Source organism: Amblyraja radiata, chromosome 16 (assembly GCF_010909765.2).
Source record: "Amblyraja radiata isolate CabotCenter1 chromosome 16, sAmbRad1.1.pri, whole genome shotgun sequence".
Classification (NCBI taxonomy): Eukaryota; Metazoa; Chordata; class Chondrichthyes; order Rajiformes; family Rajidae; genus Amblyraja; species Amblyraja radiata.
Window position 1 is genome coordinate 13917421 of NC_045971.1, and position 27502 is coordinate 13944922.

The window sequence follows — 27502 nt, forward strand, 5'->3', positions numbered from 1 at the left end:
CCTCAGATCTCAATCATGCAGATGATAACACCGCATTCTTTGATGTAGCCAATTAGTGCAATGATTTATGTTGCCTTTTACATCTGTACATATATTTTGTGCAGAAACATTAGAAAAAGCTAGGACCCGTATTTATCTTTGAATATTTTGAGAGTCGGGTCCCCAAATCAAATAAATCTTCCAGCTTTGGAACTAATGCTTCTGATGTTACCGTATGCTATAGGCAGCTTTCTGTGCGTGTGCTTCAGACAATTATGTGTATGCTTGGCTTCACACAGTTCCTCTTGTGTGCTGTGTTTTTGTGCAATGATTTGCTGATGCACTGGCTTTGCTGCTTGCTCACTGCAATTTTTTTTCTTTTCTGTTCTTCATCCTCATGTCTTTTGAAAATCCCTTCCCTTCCCTCTTTCTCTTTCCTTCATCACTGACAAGGTTGCCAAACACTCCCAAGTCGTCCTCGAGGTACACGATTTGATTTGTTTTTGTTTGCCCCCATCCAGTTCATTCTGGACAGCATGAAAGATTCATGTGCTTTTCTTTCTTTACCCCTGATGAAAGCAACCAATAGGATTGTTGTAGAGGACAACTTATTTGGTAAACAGTAACACTAAATTGTGAATCAGTGATATATCTTTTGGATCAGATGGAAAGGGGACAATATGGATATACCTAGTCCCTTTTAACCACTATTGATGCCATGATTATCATGTTATTTTCTGCCCCAATTAATTGGATCAAATGTTAATTATCTGCAATCGGTCACCAAATTAATGATATTACATTTATAGCAGTGCTCCAGGAATAATCTATTGGATGTGAAGTTCATTGGTCGGTGTTAAGGATATGTTCTTTGCTTTTATTTTTAATAAATTGCAGTAGCTGCCTCCCTGCAAATAAAACCACTGAAAATCCAGTAACCCCTTCCTTTTCCTGTTTCTCACTTCTTCCAATTCTATTTGATGGTTTCATACCAGAATTTCTCAACCCTGTCAGACTGTTTCTGCACAATTTTGAAGAAGGTTTTTGAATATGAAATATCTGCCATGTAACATTTCTAAATTAATTCAAATCTCAGAATATCAACATGGAATTTTGAGAGCTATGACGTCAAAACATTTCCCTGTCAGTCTGCCTCCAGAGATTAGAGGCAGAGAGCTAGATGCCTGAAGTACTCAGTTTCTGACTTAATGTATGCAGTATTGCTGATGACCATGTCAGAAGCTGTCGTGTGGCTGAAGAGCCACTGATTCAAATCCTTGAGATTTGTTTCTGTTTCAAGAACCTCCTCAAGTGAACTAACACAATCCCTTTCAAATTTGTCACATAAAAGAACAAGGATCTCAAACGCAAACCTTTACAGAGGCATTTGCGTGTGACTGATTCATTGAGAGTCCTTGTAAGAAGAGTAGTGAGGCTGTTGTTTCCAACATTTAAAACGTCCGTGAAATAAATTACCATGATGATGTGTTTATCAAATTCAAAATGGATGTCATTGTTTCTGGGGAGAAAAAAATCACCATCATTTTCTCCATCACCTCTCACTAAGTAGTTTTTTTTTAACTGTCTTTAAACCCAAATCAGCAATGTGTTTGCGAACATGTCCATTTTAAATAAATTTAATAATGTGGACATGATTTATAAATGTAAAAACAATAGTAAGAAGTCACTCATGCAGTTTTTCTTACACCCGATGGTGTTTCATATAAAGAATTAAAAATCCCATTCAACTACATTAACACAGCATTGTTACCAAAACAAATATTAAAGCTACATATTAATACAGCATTGCTGAAATTGGAGAGTTCTACTTTGCAGTGCTGCCATTTCTCCCCCTCACTATAGTGCAGCATTTTGCAAGAGCTGCTTTCAATGTGTCAATCGTTTCTCTTTTGCTATAGAGATGGTGAATGTTTTGAACTTGCAGCAAGGTTCCCCCTTACACTTTCTAGCAAACCTTACAAGTAACATCCTTGGAGTATGTTCACATACACAGTTGTCATGGAAATTGCAGCAAATTCTATGGTCAGCGCCTATCTATATCAGTGCCTCAAGAGGGTGTGCATTTTTAATTTACTGGCTTTTAGATGGTACACCTTAACATTATAGGACAAATGTCCATAGAATTGTTTTACATTTCATTGGGTGGGGCGCTTTGCTCCTGCTTACCTCCCTTGCGCCCTGCCCTTCAATTGAATCTATTGCCATGCTTACATCTGGCTGCTTCCTGGTCCTATATTAATTAATGGAATTATGATCATATCTCATTCTGCACCTAAATTGTGATTGAAAAATCAATCTGGCCTAACAAATGCCACAGTCATCCTCGTCCTACTGCCATGTATTTACGCTCAATTTTCCTCTTCAGCACCGAGCAATCACCCATTTAATTATTTTAAATTATATTACTGCCTCTTTTTATTTTACTGCTGGACATAAATTATTGTTCGGTCACATCAAATATTCCCGCAGTTGTCTTCTTTGGAATAAACTTGCCATGAGTAATTCAAATGTTCCCAGTTAAGATTCAAGTCTCACTGGGTAAGACTTTTAGTTGAGTAGTTCTTGTTGATAATTTGTATGCCTGTCATTTTGACAAGCTTTTAATCCATTGATGTAAGTAACACAATGTACATAAAGAATTTTCGGAAAGAGTGTCAACAAATAAGCCACTTAAACTCAGGTGAATGCCAAATTGAGTTAGAGCTCTGCCTTCTTATTTCTCTGAACTGCCGAACAGGCAACAGGTGATCTCTTTGTGCTGAATATCAAATTGCTTTCAGTTAAACTTATACCCAAAATATCTATTTCCATTTTTAATTAACATAGTTTCACAGTACTAAACCAAATGGAGTTCATATTAAATTAACCTAAAGCTTTCAGGCTTTAAAACACTTGCACCATTCTAGGTTGCACAGAAGGCTGAGGTGATACAAACATCGTTAAGATGCCACTCTAAAGAATGATCTTGTATATTGTCTGAACCTTCATACCCGAGCTGTATATGACAGGATGAGGCTTAGCTGTGATTGTGACTAAATTGCATATTTTTTAGTTTAATATACCATCCCCACATCTCCATAATCACTTAATTCATAAAATTACAATTATTACGTATAATAATTCTGACATATTATGAAATAAGTGATTTACTAACACTGAGGCACATAGAAGCATCAAAATCAAATTCACCACCAATAATTGCTCCCATTCAATTTTAAATAAATTTTAGGAAGTTTACTCTTAATAAGCTACTATATATAATTAGCTGGATACCCTAACAATTGAGATTGATGCTATTTTAACTGATAGTCATATGGCACAATATCTAAACATGGAAAGTTGTTCTCTACCTTCATTCGCCTATAGGTGTTTTTCATATGGTTTCCTACCCTGGCATTGCGTGTGTTTTACCCCTCATGCATCCTGTGCACTGCAGGTCCAGCGACGTGGGCAATGGCCACTTCAAAACCGGACATCATGATCATCCTCTTGAGCAAGCTGATGGAAGAAGGAGACATGTTTTACAAGGTGGGATGAACCAGAGATTAGCTGGTGCCAGGACCAAACTGCAACTGGCTGAGGCACTTCCCTTTTCCTCTTGGGCACCAAGTTAATTCTGATACTACTTTTAATACCTGGATAAAATTACCTAGAATGCTTTTATTTACTTGCCTTAGTTTTACCTAAATTTGAAATCTTCCCATCAGCAATATACCGTATGCAGTATAATTCAACAATGCTTCAGAAAAAATTAGACTCCCTTTAGATTATTCCTCCCAATCTATTCTGATCTGATGTAGTTCTGGACATGGCAGCTAGATTGTTGGGATGGACCTCAGCATTAAGGAACGAACGTTATACTGTGTTCTATCCTTTCCAAATTCACGCACATAAATGCAGACGTAATTTACACAATCAGCAATATCCGCGTTTCCAGTTTTTAAGATGCCGCTTCAAAGAATTAAAGAGAGATGATTATGTCTTTTTTAAACCAATAAATAGATTAATATTCAAAGTATAGCAATAAATTCAGAATTTACGAATATAGGAATTTTTTCATGGATTTTTCCAGCTGCAATTTCTAAGAATACGTATATGTCTCTACTAATCATTTGGGTCAATTAAATATATTGTAACACAATTGTCTGCTTTACACTGTTACAGCTCCCCAAAATATAGTAAAATTGAGGGAGTGGGTTTGTGGAGGATATTGCATTTCCAAAAAAAATGTGTTGTTTTATATAAATCTCCCTAAATTGCCAGAATATGCAAAAGCAATGTGTTTGACACTGAATATCCATTTCCCACCTCTCTCAGAAGGTATGCTTGTTTCCCTACTGCAGTAACTATTCAAATTCCACAAAAAGCTTCACAAAATAGCAGAGTTAGTTTCACTAATCCAAATCAAGGCACCTGAAATGGAATCAAGGGATATGGGGAAAAAGCAGGAACGGGGTACTGATTTTGGATGATCAGCCATGATCATATTGAAAGGCGGTGCTGGCTCGAAGGGCCGAATGGCCTACTCCTGCACCTATTTTCTATGTTTCTCCCTTTCCTTATGTTACTGATGCTTCTGCAAGAGATAAGCAAAAGGAAAAAAACAAACTCTGAACGGTGATGATTTAACAATTTCAGTCAGGTTCTTAAGTATAATCTGTATAAGGTGGGAGATGTAAATTAACAAAGTTAGCCTGCAGTGATGGAGAGAAGTTAGGAAGACAAATGCCAGGTTGCCCTTTATTGAGAGGTGAGATGGAGACAGTTTTAATACAAGAATAAAGAAGCCTTGCAACACCACTACATAGGATTTAGTAAAACCAAGTCTGGAGTTGTTTTGGATGTTAATGTCCATGTGAAAAGAAAAATGCCTTCGGAGTAATGGAATATTGGTTCACTGGAACAATACCTAGAATGTGAGGGTAAGGATTTTCTCATGAAAGATCAGATAGAACTGGACTACATTCACTTCATGGGCTCTCAAGAGTTGAGAAGAAGTAATAACATTGGGATTTATTAAAATCTGAAATGGAACGATAGGTAGGTACAGATAAATTGGTTCCCCTAGTTGCAGAGCTGTGTCCATTTCCCGAGATAAACGGCAGCAATTTATAGGTGAGAAAGTTCTTCACAAAAGAGACTGCGCATCTTTGCGTTCCCCATCTTAAAAGGTTGTGGATGCTCAGAATATGGCTGAGAGTGGATTTTATTCACTCGGGAATAAAGGAATGTGGTGAGCAGGTAGGAATGTAGACTTGAAGCAGTATCAATTATAGCATTGCATAGCGGAGCTGGCTTGAGGGACCTACATCGTAACTCTTACATGGGAAGTATAACTAATATTTACAGTCCATTCAGCCAGCTGGGCCACATCTCCCATCCATATATCCAGCAATATATCCTTCCAGTCTTTTGATCCATCATCTGACCTCTTTAAATGCATTATGCATTTTCCATGAACTATTTCAAGCTCTTACCTGATTTGAGCTGATAACATTACTCCTGAATCATATATTGGATTCATTAGTGGCCACTTGTATTCAAAGAAATGAACAGGTATAGCAGAAAAGTACAGTTGAAGTAAATGATCAGCCAGGATCTTACTAAATGACAGAGAAGGAATCGTATGGTTAGTCCTCTTGCCATTTAACATGCACTTATTTATTACCTTTGTCCCTGGTCTACCTTGCAATGGAAAACCTCATAATGACTTCCCTGACAAACTTTATCAAACCACGATCACCACTTCGTCATATCCTTATTAGAATTAAAAAAACTTCAGTCTACTAAGTCTTTCCAGATGGATGTAACTTTTCAATTCTGCACTCATTCTGGTAAACCTCGTTTCCATTGTATTTTTTATAAAATAAAAAATTGATTCACTGTGCACAAGTTGGAGATGTGTGGTGAGGTAACAGCACTAACTGTTACATCACAACTCCTTTGACCTTGGAGGTTCAATAGATACAAAAATCTTAGGTGCTTTTGGGCCATTTTGCACATTATTTCCATGACTGTAAGTTTCCTCGGAGTGCTTCAATTTCCTTTGAAACCCCAAAGTGTGCTGGTAGGTTCATTCATTATATATTACTCCTTAGTGCAGGTTAATAGCAAAAAGAATCAAAGGGCAGTTGATGGGAAGATGTGAGAGTGAACACATTGCAGTGATACATCAAAGTAAGGTAATGGGGAAAACGGGATTAATGGAATTGCTCACGGCAAGCTGCATGGATCCAATGGGTCAAATGGCGACCACATGTTTTTATTATAAGGCTAATGTAAGGTTCATCCAAGATCCGATGCGTAACATTACTGCCCTTCAATACTATTCCTCTGGAAATGAACTCTCATGTTTTGCTTTTTTTTATAATGACCACGAAGTATTATATAAGTAAATTGGTAAAGAATAAAAGGTAGAGAATGGATCACGATCTTCTTACACACCTTAAGAAATATGCAAAATGATATCATAGGGAGAAAAGAAAGCTGAATGGTTGGAAGCACGATTTGGGAAACATCAAAAACTATTTGTCATGATTCCAAATTTGAAATATTCGAGCTGATCTATGTAAATAAACAAGAAGCTGACTGGCTGATGTAGCTGTGAATGCATCAGTGTTGTTCCATAATGTAGTTAAATATCTGTACAACTCGGATTCCCAGCCTCGGAATTCTAACCCGGAGAAATGCTGAAAATAGAGAAGTGAGGAAAATCTCTGGGGATTTCCTCTGGTTGGCTTCCTGCACCTAAATCCCAACTTTGGAAGATCCAGGCAATGTGAATAGAATGTGGGAATAATGTATTTCAATATTTGGATGATCAGCCATGATCGTATTGTGAGCGCAGACGGGATCATGGACGTATTGCGTGCAAACGTTACAATGCTTTGCATTGTGGGAGTTTCGAAATAAAGGCCTCTGGAGAATTTCTGGAGTTGCACATATCTTGGCACCTGGTTTCACAACATTTGTAGAGTCAATCTTTCATCTCGCACGGTAACCCTGACACCTAGTGGCTCAGCTTTAATTTTCGTGTCCCCACACAATAGAAAGGATCTGGGCTGCCTTGCCTTTAATAACTGTACAATCTTGGCATATTGCCAGGACTAAGTTCTCTAGGTTACTTGATTACAGCATTGATTAACTGTCCAATTGGAATAATCTTAAGTTCTTTCACAAAGTACAACTATAATGTCATCATATTTTGGCAACTGAGCTTGTGGTTAGATTTGTGAAGCACATCTTACGTATAGTGGAAAAAAAGGTGGGGCGATGGGTCCAATGTCGTAGCATTCTTGGAAATTATTCTTATAGAATTCTTTAGAACTGGAGTTTGTTGCACATCTTTTTAGTAGTGGTGAAAACAGATTTTCTTTCCTTTTCCTATATTGATTTTTGAGTTAATCCACTGAACCATCTAAACTCATTGTAGCTCATTCCATTTATCATTTGGTGAGCATTTCTGTCTTCTTCGATGCAACTTTAGTGTTCAAAGAATACCAATAATGAGTTGGGGAAGGAAATTATCTGTAGGTATGGTGGAACTGTCCTGACTTTCTAGATCGCTATGATGCTTCAGTATTCACCTTCCCAAGAGAATGCCTCCCCCTCTCTAATTTCTTATCTATTGCCCCATCACTTCTAAACACTCTGCTAATTCAACCCTCATGCCCACCACAAATGGCAGCTATCTCAATCCCAAGCTTTGGAGATCTATTGCTACTCTGCTTCCTCAATCTATCTATTCCTGAAGAAGTTCCTTGACTTAAAAATCTTTATCCAATTATTTGGTCAATAAACTTAATTAAAGCCTCTCCAACATTCTGTGGCATTAACAATGCTAAATAAATTCATTGCCTTTGACAAGTGATTAATAGTTGAAACATCTCATGTTGGCCTGATACTTTGTTCCTTCAGCCCTAATCTGGATCCTTGGGAATTGATCAAGCTGGCTGAATTGACTTCTAAATGATGCCTTGTGGAAATGGATTTAAAATTTCACCAAATATCCATTCAAAGGGCTGTGATGAATTTCATTCAGGATAAGTAGCTCTCTGTATTGAGTCATGTCTAGTTTTTGCCTCTGGCTGCATAGCGAATGCGTTCTTAAAACAGTGAAGGCTTTAATGCATAGCTATATCTGCATCTCACAGAAGCAAAAAATAGGTTAAGGTTTTGTGTTGATAACCTTTATCAGAATTAGAGAAAAAAGATCCCTTAAATGGACTAACAAATGCAGTAAGAAGGAATTACGGGAAAAGTTCAAACTAACATATTTCTCATTAGTGGCATGTAAACAATTATTTAAAAGATTTAAAAAATTTTAAGGATAATGGTTGATACAAAAAAATCATAAGTTTTAGAAGAGGATAGATGGCCAAAACAAATCCAAAGTGGAAGGTAGAAAATGGACCATGAATGGATGAAAAGAGAAGGAATGTGATGATGAAATTCTAAAATTAGTAGGATGCTGAGTATCCAGCGTTCTGGTGAGATACCACAGTTGATTCTGTAATTATTCACCAAACAAGGAATGTGCAATGGAGTAGATATTTTTAACACTTAAGTTTGAAAACTATTTCTGAAGTTTGAGTTGAACTAGACTGAAATAGTATTAAAAATCAAAGCATAGATATTTTTCACAATCATTTATTGGATGTGGATGTCGCTGGCAGTGGCAGCATTTATTGTCCATCCTTAATTGCCCCTGAACTGAGGAAGTAAAATTGGAAGTCACAAATTGCCAAGACTGCATTAATATGGCAGGTTTCCTTTTGTGAATTGCAAAAGCATTATTTTACAATTCAGTAGTTTCACATTCACAGTTGCTGACTTGTTTTAAATTATAGGTTTAATTAATTGTGTGGATTTTAGTTCTGCAAATGCAATGCTTGAATTCAAACTCCAGGTCCAGAATTCTAAATGTTAGTCCAATAACTTAACCATAGCAGTAGCAGGAGGTGCTAGATAACAAGCCACAGGACAGTAGCAAAATTATGTAAGTCAGAATGGGGATGTTTGGAAAACTTGTTAGCTTGTCTGCATTTGAAATCACGTATGGATATTTATATTGAGAGGAAGTGTTTAGATATGGTTAAATATAGCATGGTTGAGTTGGGATGAAGGGCCTATTTCTGTGCTACTTGAGTCCATTACCACGTTAAAACATTCTATTTGAATTTTATCCCTGTTACATATTAGTGTTGTAATAATATACTTATTTTTTATGACAATTGATTTCACTGTAAAGGTAAGTTACTAATTATGTTCAGGATGTTTATAGATTTTTGAAGAGAATTCTTGGAATTGAGCAGCAGCATATCATACAATGTATGGTGAATTGTCCAGAGGAAATATTACAGACAGCACCAAATTCTAAAAGATATCCCAAATCTAGTTCATTATTTGGAATCACTGCAGATATAAAATAAATGACTGAAAGCAGTTGTACAGTTGGAATTTGTGAGTGACATCCCAAGAAGTATTACTTTATTGCATAATATGAGCTAAATGATTTTCTCTATTCAGGACAATTATTTTGGCTTTCTTCTAACATGGAAATATCAGAAACATCAGGATTGATTTGCAGTCATTTTAGGATAATATAGATTTATTTCTTAAGATTGCTAAATTTTGAAATATCTCTGTATGAGGTCCAACAAGCGTGTGGTTGCTTGTTAATTCCAAGATTCTGCCCTCAGATGAGTTTTAAAGTCAGCAATAGTTAATCCCTTTTAACATGTTGCTTAGCTGATAGTTCCAAGCAAGCCAAAAGATGTGATTTACAGAATTCTGCATGTTAGCTAATCTTCTGGAAACATTTCAAAGTATGTTTGTAATTTTTTGTTTTTTCTCCTGTTTGATCAGAAAGGAAAAGTGAAGGAAGCAGCACAACGATACCAATACGCGTTGAAGAAATTCCCACGAGAAGGATTTGGAGAAGATTTAAAAACGTTTCGGGAGTTGAAAGTGTCCCTATTCCTGAACCTCTCACGATGTCGGAGAAAAATGAATGTATGTCCAATGGCCTCTTTGGTAAATAGAAGATGCAAGGAGCTTTGTTTAAAGCTGATATGCCCCCAAAATTCCTTTTCAATATTTTGACATTTTTTAATACAAATAAAGGCATACAGAGCAATCAAGCTCATATGTACAGATGCTTAAATGCTATGCATGTTTACGAGTGATTAATAAACCAAAACACTTAAAATAATGATAATGGGTCACATTTAAAAATAATTATGTTCTTGTTTAAGTATTGGAAACTTCTTGGGAACAGTTTCTGTTGCCACATTTCACCTAATCATACTTCCTTATGACATAGAATGAAACCATTCAAACCCATTGAATCTCTCGACCAGTCTCATCAATCCCATTTCCCCACCTATTTCCTACAACCTATTCTGATATACATCACAGAAATAGGCTGATTAGCCCAACTCATCTGAGCTTATCAGATGCCTATCTAGGCTAGTCCTATTTGCCTCGGTTTGACCTAAACCTCTACCATGTGGAATCTTTTTAAAGACTTTGCTGAAGTCCATATAAACTATGTCTATGGCCGTGCCCTCATTGACTTTCTTGGTTTCCTCTTTAAAAAAAATTGTGAGAGACAATCTCCCACACACAAATCAGTACTGACTAACTATCCTTAATAGTCTGAAGAAGGATGTTGACCCGAAACATCACTCTTCCTTCTCTCCAGAGACCCTGCCTGTTACTCCAGCTTTTGGTGTCTATCTTCGGTTTAAACCTGCATCTGCAGTGTCTTCCTACACATCCTTAATTAACCCCTGTCTTTACAAATGCACGTATATCTTAATCTCCTCCAATATGTTATCTACCATAGATGTTGGGTTTACTGATCTCCAGTTCCCAGGTTTTTCTTTCAGCCCTTCTTAAGTATTGACAGAGTATTAGCCATCAGTTTTGTTTTAGATACAGCACGGAAACAGGCCTTTTGGCCCATCGAGTCTAAGCCGACTATTGACCCCTTCCCCTTTTAGCCAGGTGACCCCAGCTACTCCCCACCCATCCAATAGTTCTCATGCCCCCCTCCTCTCTGAACACCCACCAGACATCGCCTCGGCCTCCATCTACTCAGTTGCCTTCCTCCGATCCCAACCCCCACCCTTGCCGTGTGTTCACCATCCCCCCTGATCTCCCCCTTTCTGATACGGAACGGTCTGAAATGTTTCACTGAACACCTCCGCTTAGTCCGTCCTAATCTATCTGATCTCCCAGTGGCTCAGCACTTCAACTCGTGCTCCCATTCCCAATCTGACCTTTCTGTCCTGGGCCTCCTCCATTGCCAGAGTGAGGCCCAGCGCAAATTGGAGGAACAGCACCTCATATTTCGCTTGGGTAGTTTGCACCCCAGTGGTAGGAACATTGACTTCTCTAACTTCAGATAGCCCTTGCTTTCTCTCTCTATCCCCTTTCCGCTTCCCAATTCTCCCTCGTGTCTTAATGTCTCCGACTACATTCTATCTTTGTCCCACCCCCTCCCCTGATATCAGTCTGAAGAAGTGTCTCGATCCGAAACGTCGCCCATTCCTTCTCTCCAGAGATGCTGCCTGTCCCGCTGAGTCACACCAGCTTTTGTGTCCATCTCCGACTATTGATCATCCGTCACTTAGTTCTACGTTATTCCACTTTCTCGTTCATTCCGAACATACTCGGGGCAATTTATAGAGGCCAATTAACGTCCAAACCCGCACATCTTAGGGATGTGGCAGGAAACCAGAGCAGGCGGAGGAAAACCATCCAGTCACAGGGAGAACTTGCAAACCTCACATAAACAGCACCCGAGGTCAGGATCGAACCTTAGTCTATGTGTTATTGTCTTGGTGCTATGAGGCAGCGGCACTATCAGCTGCATCACTGCAGTGCTCTGGCACCTCAGCTGTGTCTAACGATAATGCAAAGAATTCAACCAAGCCCTTGCAATTTCTTTTCTAAGTTCCCATCTTTGGGATGTGAGGGGGAAACTAACCCAGAGGAGTGCAGTCATGGAAATATGCAGATGGCACGTAGGCCAGGGCTGAACCTGGGTCACTGGAGCTGTGCAAAGTTGCACCATTCTACTATGTTGCAGACCAATGAATCTAGTCGTGAATCTTTACACCGTAAGTTATAGAGCTCCCATTTGCCACTTTATACTTATTGCCACATTGAATCTGCAAATTATAGGGAGAAATGGTGATGTATGGTAATTTACGTTCCTCTTGAACACACCTTTTCTTTTCTCTCACTTCGCATAGCAAGGCACACAAAGATTAGATCAGGGGATTCCCTGCTTGGTGCGGAATAAATTCTGAGAGAAAGGAGGCCAAACCTTTCTATAGTGCATTATCTTCACATGCTGTCCGATTTAAGCATCTTTGGCCCATCTCCAGGTAAATAATTCATCGTTTCGAGCAAAACACAAAGTGCTGGAGTAACTCAGCAGGTCAGCCAGCATCTGTCATTCCTTGTGTCTCAATTCATAGTTTTAGCTCAATCCCTTGCCTTGCTACTGACTGCAACATAGGAGCAATTCGCATCTAGTTTTATTTTATATATACCTTAGACCATATATCCATTAACAACCTAACCAGAAAGCTCAGAAGACTTGCACAGTGGTGCAATTTTAGCAACCTAGATTTAATCCTGATGTCTGGTGCTGTCCATGTGGAGTGTGCACAAGCTCCTCCGACAATGTGGACTTCCTCTAGGTGCTCTGTTTCCCTCCTGCATCCCAGGGATATGCAAGTTGTTAGGTTAATTGGCCACTGTAAATTGCCCCTAGTTTGTAGATGAGTGGGAAAACCTTGAGGGCGTTTATAGGGTTTAAAAAAAAAAGAGATTGGTATAAATGGGTGCTTGGTAGTCAGCACAGATTCAGTAGACTTGAAGGACCTGTTTCCATGCCATGATTCTATGATGTTGACTTAATATAATTATCAGGATTCAGTTTTCTGAGGTGTGCATAAAAAGTTCAGAAAGTTAAACTAAAGTAGTTGAGATGGTGATTGCAGGAGGAGAGAGTTGGTTAAAAGTGGTGAGTGTGATATTTGTGCATACCTAAGATGAGTGAAATTAAATTCATACTCAATGTAGGGAGAAATTTGTTACTCTTGTTGAAGTTGCTCTCTTTATTGAATGGACTTTTAAACTATAAAATTGGTTCTTTCTTTATTCTTTGCGGAATGTGTTATAATTTTTGTTTTACATTTTAGATTTATTTATATGAACGGTTAGACTAATGGACCAGACTGGAGCTGACTTAGCAGCTTGCAATATTTAAAAACAGATTATTGAAGTGTTTGTGATCCTTCTTCTCACAGCAGTGGTTGTATGTGTTGACAGCACTATCTCTTTACACTTGAATCTAGTCAACTCCATGTTTAAACCATGCAATCAGACCTGGTTTGAGCTGGACTTGTGAAATATAACAGCATGTGATACAGTGATAGCAAAATGTACCCTTTTATATTTAAGATCACTCAATGTGCAAAAATGTAAAGGGCCAGAAAACAATGGCAATATTTTGGAGGTGACTGTGATTGAATGGTAATAACAAGTTCTGTCTCATTTGTTCAAGGAGTTCAATTTTGTAGATTGGTTGGAAGACTTGCAGTCTTAGCGTTCATATTCAATAGAATACCATCAATTTCTGATATAATAGAGTCAATTGTTGCTTGTGTGGCATTGTAACCTGAAAAAATGAGAGTGAAAAACATTTTAGTTGAAAACTGTTTCAGGTACAGTTACAATTACAGAATTTTCCCTCCTCTGACATAGTATTCCGAATTGCTAATATCAATGTGTTGTGCTTGGCAGGATTTTGGAATGGCAGAGGAGTTTGCAACCAAAGCACTGGAGCTGAAACCCAAGGCATATGAAGCATATTATGCCAGAGCTAGAGCAAAGCGAAGCAGCAGGTAAAAAGTGGAGAAAGAAATGTTTTGCATTCAGGGTGGGCCATGTGACATTAGTTATTGGAAATAATTGTGTATACTATTTATTTCTGCTGACTGTGTCTTGGTGTGCCCATTTACCTAGCAAGATGATAGAAATTGGGCTGGATCTTGTTGAAATGGGCATTTAATAGCATTTGCTAATGGACTTTTCCAGCCTCCTTAAACTATAATTGCTTTTGCTTTCCCTTTAATATGTTGGATCAAGCTATCTTGAACCTTACTGAAATGAAAGGTTTTAGAGAGCAACTAGAGCAATAAGCTGGAAACATTAAAATCAAATCAGATAAAGAAAGGCAAAGAAATGTTTGGTTTAAGAGATAGCTAAAAAAAAGAGAAAAAAATCAAAGTTGACTATTTTTTGTGAACTCAAGCAACTCATTTTCGATAGGATTCGGACTCCATAATTTCAATTGTTCCCTTTTGGATTAGGGCAGTAGATTGGTAATCATCAATAATTATTGTGACATTGAAAGTTTACCAGACTCAGCATTCATGTGCAGATAAGTTAAAGTAAAAGGAACCAGGCACGGAAATCGCTACCAAAACATTGGGGGGGGACACAATTTCCTGGCGACCGCACGGGCATGCGCACACTCACACGCATACGCGAAGCTTCGCAGGCTTCAGCCGTGGGCCCTGTGGAGACCCACTGTCAAAATAAGTTTAAGCGAGAGAGGTGGCGGAGCGAGCACTCGGTGCTGGTGCTTGGTCTGTTTGGCAGCAAGGGTGAGATCAACATCAGACAAGGCGCTAGTGGGGAGAAAAAGACTCTGTACAGACAGCGCCCGGAGTCGGGATCTAAACCTGTGTCCCTGGCGCTGTCAGGCAGCAGCAACACGCGGGCCGAGTGGCCTCTCTCTCTCTCTCTCTCTCTCTCTGTACCTGCCAGCAGCCGCAGCAGACCCCCCGCCTTCCAGATAGAGAACCGCATCCCTGGCGGTGACCCGGTCCCGGTTCCCTCTGCTCATCGGGCGCTGACTCCACGCTGTACCGAATCACCCCTGAGTCAAGCGGCGCGCTGGGCTGGAGGAGAGAGCGACATGCATGCGATGCTTCGGCTGTGGGCTTGAATCAGCCCGTTCACGGGGTCTTTCATCGGCCGGCGGAGGCTTCAACATTGGGAGCCTTGATCGTTTGATTTTAAGCTGCGACGGGTGCTGAAAGGCACCGCGAATGGGCCGATTCAACCCTTAGAAAGCGGCTGATAAAGTCCGGATGACAAAACATGGGGGGGGGATTGTCCCCCACCTCTCAAAGCATGGGGGGGACGTGTCCCCCCTGTACCCCCAGGATTTCCGCCCCCTGATAAGGAACGATAGGGTTCAGATGCTGTTCATGTAAAGAAAATGTCTAGCCAGTGTAAATCTGCCAGCAAATTCTACTGATTCATACTTTGCAATGTCTCAATTCTCTGCATTTGTTGGCCAATTTACACTTGACAACATTGACATTATTTTGTCAGCAAGATTAGTCCCATCAAATTTATAGTTACATTTCAAAGGACATTTGGCATCAACATTTGATTCAGAGTTTACGATTGAGAGAAAGGATATTACAAATTATTGAATCATAGTGAAGATTAAAGTATTTTGAGAGCATAACTGTCAGTCGCCCTCATCAAGGTTGGAATAATTAGATAAAGCACAGCTAAAGCTACTTTCAATCAATGGTCTGTGCTTCAAAAGGCTTTGATAAGATAGTGTATTATAGTTGAATACAATGTTGAATTTTAAGCAAATTTTGGGCCTGACCAGTGTTGTTGATCAGAAACGGACTATTACCTCAGCCTGCAGGAGATTCATTTAAGTACCTTCCAAAGAAGTATTGGACCCTTATATAATTGAGAATAGAAAATAACATACTTAAGAAGGAAATTAGGAGGGCAAAAAGGGGGCATGTGATAATTCTGGCAGGTAAGATTAAGGAAAGTCCAAATAGATTTTATAAGTACATAGGTAAGCAGAGAGAGTATAGGGCCCCTCAGAAATTAATGGTCATTTACGTGTGGAGCAGCAGGAGATAGGCAAGATTCCCAATGAAGATTTCACATCTGTGTTTAATACGGAGAAAGACTGGAAGACGAGGGAACTTGGGACAGTTAATGGAGATGTCTTGATGACAGTCCGTATTAGAAAGTTGAAAAGGTGCTGGATGTTCTAAGACATATGAAGGTAGATAAGTCTATTGGGCTGATCAGATATATCCAAGGTACCTGTGGGAAGCGAGAAGAATTTGGAAGAGCACAAACTGAGACATATTATTTAGACACAGGCGAGGTGGCGGAAGACTGGAGAATAGCTAACATTGTGCTTCTATTTAAGAAGGGCTACAAAGAGAAACCTGGAAATTATAGATCAGTAAGCCTTACATCGGTGGCAGGAAAGTTACTCAAATGGGATAAGATTTATGCATTTGGATATGATTAGAGGTATAGATGCTATAGGGAAACGTTTGGGCAGGCTAGGAGTTTATTTCTTGGAGTGAAGGAGGTTGAGGGGTGACCTAATAGAGAGATATATAACATCATGAGGGCAATAGATAAGGTGAATGCACATAATCTTTTACCCATGGTATTCAAATCAAGAACTAGAGGCATGTGTTTAAGCTGAGAGGGGAAAGATTTAATAGAAAATTAAGGGGCAACTTTTCCACTCAGAGGGAAGTGGGTGTATAGAATGAACTGTCAGATGGAATAATTGAGGCAGTTACAATAACAACATTTAAAAAATATATGGACAGCTATATGGATGGAAAAGGTTTAGGGGGATATGAGCCAAACGGGGGTAAATGTGACTATCTTAGAAGGAGTACCTTGGTCGCCATGGATGGGTAAGGCTGAAAGGCCTCTGTGCTGTATTACTATGACTTTATAATATCATTACCAACTAGATATTTCACCATGATGAAGGTAACCTTTGACCAGACATTTAACTAAACCAGAGTAGGTTAAAGGTTGGATATCCCACGGGGTGTGACTTCACTTACTAAAGTGTTCCCACCACACAGCAGGAGTGGAATGGAATACTATTAATTTACTGGCTGAGTGCAGATTCAGGAACACGCAGGAAACCTTGCCCTATACAGAGAGTAAGAGTTCACATAATCACTGGCACCCATGGCTTCAGTATGTATCATGTACAAGAATTTGTTCTGCAATTGACCAATGCTTTTTTGATCACCCCTATAAGCCCATCAAAAGCATAAGGGAGCAGAAATGTGTGTGCGTCATTGCCTACAAATTACTTTTCGCACGATCCTATCCTGGCATTAAATCACAACATTCTTTCATCAAAGTTGTGTAAAAACCATGAAATTCTCCACAAAAAAAGTCTAATTGGAACATCTTCATAAAACAAACTACACTTGCAGTCACCTCAAGGGTACTTGGGGATAGTCATGGATGTGGTATAAATACTCCCCTTTTCAATGATGGCTATCTCCTCATAAAAATGAAACTAAAATTCTAATTTTCTGAAGCATTTTCATCCAATATTGAGGATCCCATTTAATGGCATGGATTTTACAAGTGCTGACCTACTTAATTGGCATTCCATATGTGAGAAATGGCAACAAACCTGTTCTCCTGGATACCATCCATGTAATTCCTCTTTAAACAAGATCTCTGCAAAGTTTGCTGGATGTATGGATGTGTGTGTGTGTATTATTAATTCTATCTCACTCGCAATATAAATGAAAAATGCTGGATCCTTCTGGTTGTAGGTTAGTGCAGACGTTCATTTTTCTGCCAAGCTATGTTATGGAATCAAATATGTCAGGGTATCAGAGTGTCATCCGTCACCTTCATTGCTTTTCTTGCAAGGATCAATACCCCTTGCATTATTGGAATAAATGCTCTTTTTATTGCATGAAATTATTTGTTTTCTTTAGGAATAAAATCCATTAATAAGTCACGCGTTACTGTTTGGATGAAGGAGTGTAACTTCCTTACTTGAATACCCTGCCTGGATAAACTGGAGTTAGCACAGCATATAGAAGACTGGATTTTTCACAAATTTGTTCATAGGACAGAACACTTAAAGCAGGCATTATTATTTTGACCCAGTAGCTTGAGATATTGATTATTTCACCTCAGAAGCATCTTCTTTTAAGATGTTATTGACTATTTTTCTGCTGAATTAATAATGGATGTGCCTGTTTGCGACTTGTTTCAGTAAGGTTCTAATTTCATATTAAAACATCCTTACTCATTTATTTGCCTAAGAAACCTGTCAAAACCCTATAATGAATTCACCTTTTATATATTTATCACACTGGAACTGATCTTTGAATGTTAGTCCTGTAAGTAGGACAACACTGATAGGATGCCGGATGCATTCTACCCTTATGAAAGGTTATTATGAATGATGTGTTAATTTTGCAATATAATGTATTGTTCATTCCATGTTTTGTATTTGATGTTAGTTTGCTTAGTTGACCAAGAATGAAAGCATACCTGCAGGAACCTGTTGGTGGCAATTAGCTTGTGAATGTAGTTGAGAATAATACTTTAAACTATTTCAACTCTGTGCATGTGCTGAAAGGCATAGTGTATGTGTTGAGTACTGGTTTATATCTATAATCAACTGGATTTAGTTGGTGCACACTCGCATCCGAATTAAAAAGCCTGAGTTCAGTTTAGTTTAGTTTAAAGACACAGCACAGAAACAGGCGCTTCGGCCCATCGAGTCTGCACCGACCAACGATTCCAGCCCACTAACACTACCCTACACAGACTAGAGTCGTAGAGTGATACAATTTGGACACAGGCCTTTTGGCCCAACTTGCCTACACCGACCAACAATGTCTCAGCTACTCTAGTCCCACTTGCCTTCCCTTAGTCCATATTCCTCCAAACCTGTCCTATCCACGTACCTATCTAATTAGAAACATAGAAAATAGGTGCAGGAGGAGGCCATTCGTCCCTTCGATTGTGTTTTTAAAATGAGTTAAAATCTCTGTTCAGATACTTGTACACATAACATTGACCAGCTGCATTGTGCACTTTCAGATGAACCACAAAACTGGCACTGTTTGAAAAAGAACACAGCCTCTCCCTGTCTCCGAGCTCAGTTCATCAATCAACATGCTCAATTAGGTTATCTAATTGCTGTTTATGGGACTTTGTTGAATGCAAATTGACTATCGCATTTCCCCAAATTATACTTCCAGCTACACATATTATATAATTCATTGGCCATGAAGCCCTTCAGGAAATCATGGAAATATGACAAGCCCCAACAAAATTTAACTGATTTAATTTGTGATCACAGATGTAATCATGAAAATTTGAAAAGACTTGAATGCAGAGCAGAATAAAACTAGCCTCAAATAAACAGGGATGAGAAAACTTTGAAGTCTATGATAATAGTATCTTCTCCAGAATGTGGATAAGCAAATAATTTGGAGACTAGGGAATGTGAGTTCATTTTTCATCGTGGGCAACGTCCCAAAATTTATTGAAGATAACATTTAGTAAGTGATGGATGATGTATCTCAAGTAAGACCATATTTATCTTACACACAATATTCTTCCATGCAGGCAGTTTCCAGCAGCCCTGGAAGATTTGCATGAGGCTGTGAAGCTTTGCCCGAATAACCGTGAGATACAACGCTTGTTGATACGGGTAGAAGAGGAATTCAGGCAGTTGCAATACAGCCAGCCATTACAATATGGACAACCACAACAACAGCAACAACAACAACAACAACAACAGCAGCAGCAGCAGTCACAGCAACAACAGCAACAGACTCAGCAAGAAGACTTAGACTCAATGCATGAAATTTATGATGAGGAATATTTGGAGCAGGAGTTGGACAATGTCTCCGTTGGCTTACAGAATGAAACAAGACCTAGCCAAGGGCTGCCTGTTATCCAGAGTCCACCACCTTCCCCGGCCCACCATGAACCCACCTACAGATCCAGCTCGCCTCTCAACTCCCACCAGGTTTTTGACTACAGACCAAACCCTTCCATCTCCTCCCCCACTCGGCAGGGGTACCAATCCACATCGCCATCAATTTCTCCTACCCACCAGAATTCTCATTATCGGCCTAGCCCTCCGCCCACCTCCCCTGCTCATCAGGGCTCTTCGTACCGCTTTAGCCCGCCTCCTGTAAGTGGCCCAAACAAAGATTACCAGTCAAGTCCCCCTCCTTCTCCACTACGTAGGGCCCCGCAGTACAGAGCTAGTCCTCCTGCAGATAGTATGAGTGTATATAGGTCTCAGTCTGGCTCCCCAGTCCGATATCAGCAAGAAACCTCAATAGGCCAGCTTCCTGGTAGGCCAAAGTCTCCTTTGTCTAAAATGGCCCAAAGACCCTATCAATTATCTCAACCTCCATCCGGTCTACCCCAACAAGGGCTTAGGTTACAACCAGCCAAAGCTCAAATTGTTCGCACCAATCAGCCCAGCTCTGCGGTCCACTCTAGTATTGTTATACTTGGTGGATCCTATAACCAGGGACCTCACTCCATGAGTACCAAACATCAGTCTTCAGTTGATATGGCTCCTACTCAAAGTCGCCTGGTATATCAGCCTATAATGGGTGGAGTGGTAGCTGACAGCAGACCCGTCCAGCATGTGCAGGCCAGTCTGAGTGCAGGTGCAATCAGCAATGTTTGTCAACATCCTGGATCAGTGATGACCAAAGAGGATCACAGTCAACGACCTTCTTCAGCCTTTCGAGGAGGAGTGAGGTATGGCCAGACCCCTCAGATTGGTCGCAGTCAGTCTGCGTCATATTATCCTGTATCTCATTCCAAGCATGAATTGGAAAGATCTTCTGTTCCATCTAGCCAGATTTCATCTCCAGATGTATCTCACATGATCAGGAGGGCACTCACCGTGAATCCTCCAGAGATCAAACCTCACCCACCAACTCCCCGACCACTGCTCCATTCCCAAAGCACTGGCCTTCGTTTCTCCCCCTCTAACAATAGCCTTTCTTCGAGCTCTAATGTTGTGTCATCATTTCGACCTTCTGCTTCCATCCAACAGATGGAGATTCCAATAAAACCCTCCTATGAAAGCCGATCCAATGAAGAACAGTCTCCCATCTCTCCAACACAGGGTTACCCTGGAGACTCTGGTCGTTCAAGGACCACACCTTTCATGGGGATCATAGATAAAACAGCTCGGACACAGCAATACACCCACATGCACCAGCAGAGCCGAACGTGGGCTGTGTCCTCTGTTGACACTGTCATCACCAGCCCCACCTCCTCTGGAGGAATGTCCCCTCAATCCGCCTCCTACAGCCCACCCCCAGTTAGTAATATTGCTTTTTTCAATAAGACTAACAATGCCCAAAATGGTCACCTGCTTGAGGAGGACATGTGTATCCCCCATGGGAAGCTGACCAATGGATCCCGGGGAGAGATTTTGGAGAGAGTTAGTCAAACTCCCTCGTATCCAGATGTAAAAGTGGCCAGAACGCTGCCTGTTGCACAGGCATATCAGGACAGCATATATCGGCAGCTTTCCAGAGACTCACGACAAGGGCCAACATCACCTTTAAAACCAAAGAGACCATTCGTAGAGTCAAATGTATAAAGGCAATCCTCTAGATTCTAAATCCCATGTTGTGAGCCACTGCAGAAGTATAATAGCAGATCTGCTATTGTATCTCCTGCACATGGAGCCACACGGTGCACTGTGCAATGAAGCTGCTTCCACTTGCATTCGAAATACGCCAGAGGAAAAGAAACTGTAGTGGGTTTAGTTTTATTTCGTTACTGAATTCTTTGTTGTTTCTAACTTTTCTACCAAATGTACAGAAGTTTAAATGTTGGGGAAAGAGACATGAAATCAAACTCAAAGTGTGAATGGTTAAGTGACGAATGCTAGACTAATCCATTATCAGGTCAGCTCACCTTTTTACTTTACATAGGTATAGTTAAAATGTACAATGAGCAATTTTAATTGGACTTTTTAAGGAAGTCTGACACACAAATTACAATACGGTGCAGATAATGACATTTATTTTCAAAGACAATGCTGTGATTTGTACAACTTGTAATCAATTTACTATAATTTATACATAATGGGCGCATTACACAGAACTGTCGGTCTGTTTCCAAAACCTCAAGCACTAATCTGCATAAAAATCAATTCTCAGCACCAGCATGGGATTAGAAATATTCTACCTTCAGAGATAAACAGTGTTTGTTTCAGCTGCAAGGTTATTCTGTTTAATACTGTAAATGTTGTATGAAGTTTTGCTCTCTACAGACCTGTAGTTATTAATATTTAAGAATATTTTAAGTTAAGTCAACTTGTATAGGGTAACATTTTTCTAAACTTTATTTTAAACCAGGTGCAACAATTGCTGAATTGATGTGAATACAAGGGGACATTCCCAAACTGTAGAGCTGATTATCCCTGGCATTCTCCTGCTCCTTCACTATTTCTTGGGCAGAAAGGCTGTGGGAACCCAGATAAAGGGAATAGACACCATTTCTCTGGTGTTCCCAGGGCTATTCGCTTCTACTCTTGAGCAACTACACCTGCATTGATGCTTTTCATGGTCTATTGGCCAACCTCTCCACCTCTTTCATTGTGCTGCCCCATCTCACCTACAAATAAATCTGTTAGGTTGCCAGCAATGGAACACTTTCAGAACGGACGCTTGTTCCCTGTCCACCAACAACTGGAAAAAGTTCCTTTATGTAGAAATAAGGAACTGCAGATGCTGGTTTACCAAGATTTCTTTATATTCTACACTAAATTGCTAAAGTGAATTTAAAGTAGATATTCCCAATAAAAGATAGAATTCTGTTGTAAGTTCCGATGGTGCTAAAATGCACCATCCTCAAAGGAGTAATTCGAAAATGCACAAAAGTCTAAGCAGAATTACTCAGATATCCAACTGTATGGTTTTAAAATGCCATTACACATATTCAGCAGTAATCCGCAATTAGATTCAATTGTATGAAGGCTGCCCACTTGCACACTACTCGTTTCCTGCTCTATGTTAGTTTCAATTGTGTACTTTAGATTTTATATTTAAAGTTCCTTTATAAATTCCCACTGCACTGCCGTTTTGGGTTGGAAAAATGTTTCATGCAGAACCATGCAGTCCTGATGTGGTCCGTCGCTCTTGTTATTTAAGATGATAAAAGTTTAACATTAGGGGTATCTAAAACACATTGTACATATATTTAAGTTGGATTATTTGTCCCAATTAACATTCCTGATTTTTTTTTCCCAGCCTTATTCCTATTTTGTTTTCCAATAACGCTCCACCTGTTGGTTTTTCAATCCTTCGCTTTAAAGAGAGATCGAGTTGTACATATCCTGAGTTGAAATTAGAACCACAATTGTCATGAAATGAACTGCTATCAAGTTCATAACTTGGTTTCCTTGTTTCTCCTAATATTCCCTGTGGGAAGTGTTTGTCTTCTGCTAAGCATTATCTCATCTCCAGCTCCTCAAATCTAGAAGTCACTGCTGTCGTACTGCTTCATTTCTCTGTATTACTAATAAGAATCTTTTGTTCCTACCTTTATCATTCTTTTTACTCCTTCCTCTGTTATAATTTCCAACTGTATGAATTAGCATGTTGCTCAATTTTGTTTACAAGATAGCTTGCTTTTGCTTTTGGAGTCATCTCTACTTCACTGCCATTTAATTCTAGTAATATTTGGAAATGTCCCCCAGATGCACTTCAGATAAATGAAGTTATATGAAGATATATTAAGTCATTTAGCATTAAAATACAAAAGGATAGGCAAAAAAAACACATCAATCATAGTGTGCAGCTCCTTAATTACACCATCACATATTTCAAGAAATTGTACTGAAAGTTTGCCATCCATATTTCCTGTATATGAGTGCACTTTATTGTTGATCTTTATATACTGGATAGATAATTGTGATTAGTGTTCTCATTAGGAGATGAACAGTTGTGATCCTTGATGTATTTCACAGGAAAAAAAACAAAATTCTAAATTTGTAGCACAAAAGGGTTGCTGTAAATAAATGCCACATTTGGCACTAATCCAGCATTCCACAAATGCACTTCCTTGGAAACTCCAACAGCGCATAACTTAACTCTCACTTTCACCGTGTATATAATGAACATAGAGAAGGTACATATTGCCTGGAAATGCACATAAAATCATTTTCTCATGTGCCTATAATATTTTTGTAGTACAGAATTCAGTTGTAGAAACTCACCATTACATTGATGAGAGAGGGCCTGCGATGTATGATGGCTTCACCTCACATTTGCTTATAAATCTAGATTGGAACAGCACAACTAAGAATGAGTACATGGATTTTCTGCTTGTAAATTATATTGGACTGTACTCTAGGCAAAAACAATTTATTTGCAAGAGTTAGTGAGAAGAGAAACTACCTAAAACTGCTAGGAAAATGGATGCATTGGATGGGTCATTTTCATAAAGTGTGTGGGGCTAGTATCACCAGCTAGAAAGATCACTATGGAATTACTGGAAGGCTTAAAGTGGAAAAATACCATTTCTTAATTCTGGCCTAAGTAAAATGCACAATCAGGGCCACTCGTTGGGTTATATTCTGAAGAAATCTTGAGCATGCCTATTTATATCAATCTGGTTCTCAAAATCTCTTTGAAGCCTTTTGTTAATGATAGATCAAGCGGCGGTAATGTAATTTGGAGTTAAGTTGTGTTGGCTGAATGTTTCCTTTAGCCTGCAACTTTTAAGATCACAGAAACTTGCTAACTTTCATTGTCACGGCAACTCTATATTCTTGTTGCCCATATCTCTAACTAGCTTAAAGTTAAGATATCAATGTGAATCCTGTGACTGAAGCGCAGATCATCTTGCTAGGTCTTGTGGTTTATGCTGAACAGATAGTTGTTGTTTTTGGCTGGACCACGTTGACTGGGTTTCTATTATTATCCAATTGCATAACTTGCTGACACAATGATCAATGCAATGCCACTGCCAACAGAACTATGGGAATAACCTTTCAACAGGAAACTGAAACAACTTTATAGGACTAAAATTTGATCCAATTATACTCTCTGGCCTATTTACAGAATGTTCAATACTGTGTGATTTTATCATTTACTTTTCAATTTATGATGTTTGATATTAAAGTTATTGATTGCTCCTGATGTAAACAGTAACACCAACCCTCAACAACCTTACAATATAAAGAGCATCTTATTCTAGTGATGTTTTGAAGCACTCTTTAAATGTGGCAAATTATGAAACATTAATGCTTTATCATCTTCGATTTCAAAGATGCAAGTATACCCAAATTAAATTAAGCACACATGCTGTATATTTATTGGCCATTTAGTAGCTTGGTGCATGGATAAGTGAGGGTCATAAAATCAACGCTGTGTAAACCAACAAAAATTGTCTTAAATATGTTGGTGAACCACCATGGTTAAATCATGTATTGTGCAGCATTAAAACTGCATAAAACATTCAGGAATCTACTATTTTAAAAGTGCCATGATTTAAAAATGTAATTTAGTGATTACATATCTACATATATCTTACTGATCTGTTGCTTCTGTCTCTAGTGATTCCAAAGTACAGTGTCTAAACTGGCTTAGTTTCCCAAATGTATCATAGTGTTATGGGAGGAAATTAAAATATTGGGGCAAGGTGCAATATATAGTTCATGAACATCAATTGTCAGGCCTTCACCAGAAATATCACGTTGAAAATAGCCCTGAGCATTTTCAGAACATTGTTTATCATAATGTACATTTAAGCTTATATTCTGACTTTAAGAGAACGTGTATATTTGCAGTTAATATTATCGACCTTAATGGTATTGACACTCCAGAAGATAAACACACTTATGACTGAGAACTGTCTGATCTTTATATAATTAGCTCAAAACAGTGCAAAGTGTAACTGGAAGTAATGTTCCTTCCTAATGAGGAGAGCAATGTTATTTTTTATTAATGTTGAATAAATAAGATGCAGAATCAGCTGCGGCAGGGATGCATGTAGGTACTTTTCTTCCTTTAATTTTTTTTGGACAAAATACTAACCATTTGAATGTAATTGCAGAAAATTATATTGCACCATGTGTTATTTCTGCGTTAATTCATGGGTTCCTTTATTTTTGCTGTACTTTTAATAATATGCCAGGAAGGCATTTTTACACAGTGAGGCACCATCTGAGGAGCTGTGTAAAAAACAAACAATTGGATTTCTCTCTCGTCCCTTCCTCTCTGTCCATGCCACCCTCATTCTCTCTCCCTCTCTCTTTCAATGTAAAGAAGTTTTCTCTGTATATTATCAACTGCATGTTTTGTTCCAGTTACTGATTAATAATTACAAAAGGTTGTGATATTGTATCCAGGTCGTCCTGGGCTGCGGCCCTTTCCATATTTTGGATGGAGATTTCTCTTTGCTGTGTTGCTTGCTGAGCAGAGTAATATTGTCTGTACATGTGGGCTGTGAGTTAGTGCAAAAACAAAACAAAAAAAATAAACGAATGCTTCTGTTTTTATTTTTCATTTACAGATTATGATCTGTGCAATTTACTGTATGGAAATACTGTACATATTTATAAATGGTTAACACTTCAAATTAAATGAAACACCACAGCCCAACTTTCATTAATGTTATTTTTGAAATTCCTGTATATGAAATATCTGCTGTTCCGTCAAAGAAGTATTGAAACACAGAACATGTGCGTGATGATTATTTAATCAAGTGGTACCAAACTGCTACAGAGTCATCCTTCCTTGCAGGCTCATTATCTACTGATTCATCTTATTAAGAATTTTCTACTTTGGAATGATCTTCATTCATGGGATCGTAGAGTAGAGACAAAAAACTACCGATGCTGGTTAATACACAAAAGGACACAAATTGCTTAAGTAACTCAGCAGATCAGGCAGCGTCTCCTGAGAACATGGATAGGTGACATTTCGGATGAAGACCCTTCTTCAGACCAATCAGTCTGAAGAAGGTTCTTGACTGAAACATCACATATCGATGTTCACCAGTGATGCTGCCTGACCTGCTGAGTTATTCAGCACTTTCTGTCCTTTCATGAGATCTTACCTTTTAAGTGCTGCTCACACCAATCCTCAGCTCTTTCCTGCAATCTCAAAAGCCAAGGACCTACACAATGTACCTACCAGACAAAAACAAAATAAACACGGTTAATTCTGAAGTAATAACGTTGACACATCACAGAAAACATTTCCCCCTTACTATCACAGAATCCTTGCAATTCCAAAGAAATCCCATTGCACTTTGCTCCATTATGAAAATCTCAGCCTCAAATATTAAGATATTAAATATCAAATATTGTTGGAAGTATTAAGTCAAGACAAATAATGTTTTGTTAAGCTGTATATGATGGTGGCAAAGACAGAGGTAGATTTTGCAGAGTGACAAGAGATACAAATGCAGAGTAAATTCCAGAGTTTTGAGTACTTGGCCTTCATCAGTCAGAATATTGAGTAAAGAAGTTGGGAGGTCATGTTGCAGTTGTATTAGACATTGGTGAGACCGCATCTAGAATATTGTGTTCAGTTCTGGGCACTATGTTATAGGAAAGATATTGTCAAGC

General features: G+C 39.0%; 1 protein-coding gene across 18 annotated transcripts in view; it reads left to right on the plus strand.

Annotated features, from left to right (window-relative positions):
* Window positions 1-26528, plus strand: part of tanc2 (tetratricopeptide repeat, ankyrin repeat and coiled-coil containing 2) — a 438455-nt gene extending 411927 nt beyond the window's left edge. For 11 of the 18 annotated variants that reach the window (XM_033035116.1, XM_033035121.1, XM_033035126.1 and 8 more), the window contains 5 exons: window positions 433-462; window positions 3437-3528; window positions 9868-10035; window positions 13825-13925; window positions 19504-26528. In XM_033035116.1, the coding sequence (XP_032891007.1) occupies window positions 433-462; window positions 3437-3528; window positions 9868-10035; window positions 13825-13925; window positions 19504-21517 (2405 nt within the window). In that variant the 3' untranslated portion in view covers window positions 21518-26528. The remainder of the gene's footprint in view (window positions 1-432; window positions 463-3436; window positions 3529-9867; window positions 10036-13824; window positions 13926-19503) is intronic. The other 7 variants (XM_033035119.1, XM_033035123.1, XM_033035135.1 and 4 more) reach the window with 4 other exon arrangements.
* Window positions 26529-27502: the final 974 nt, after the last annotated feature.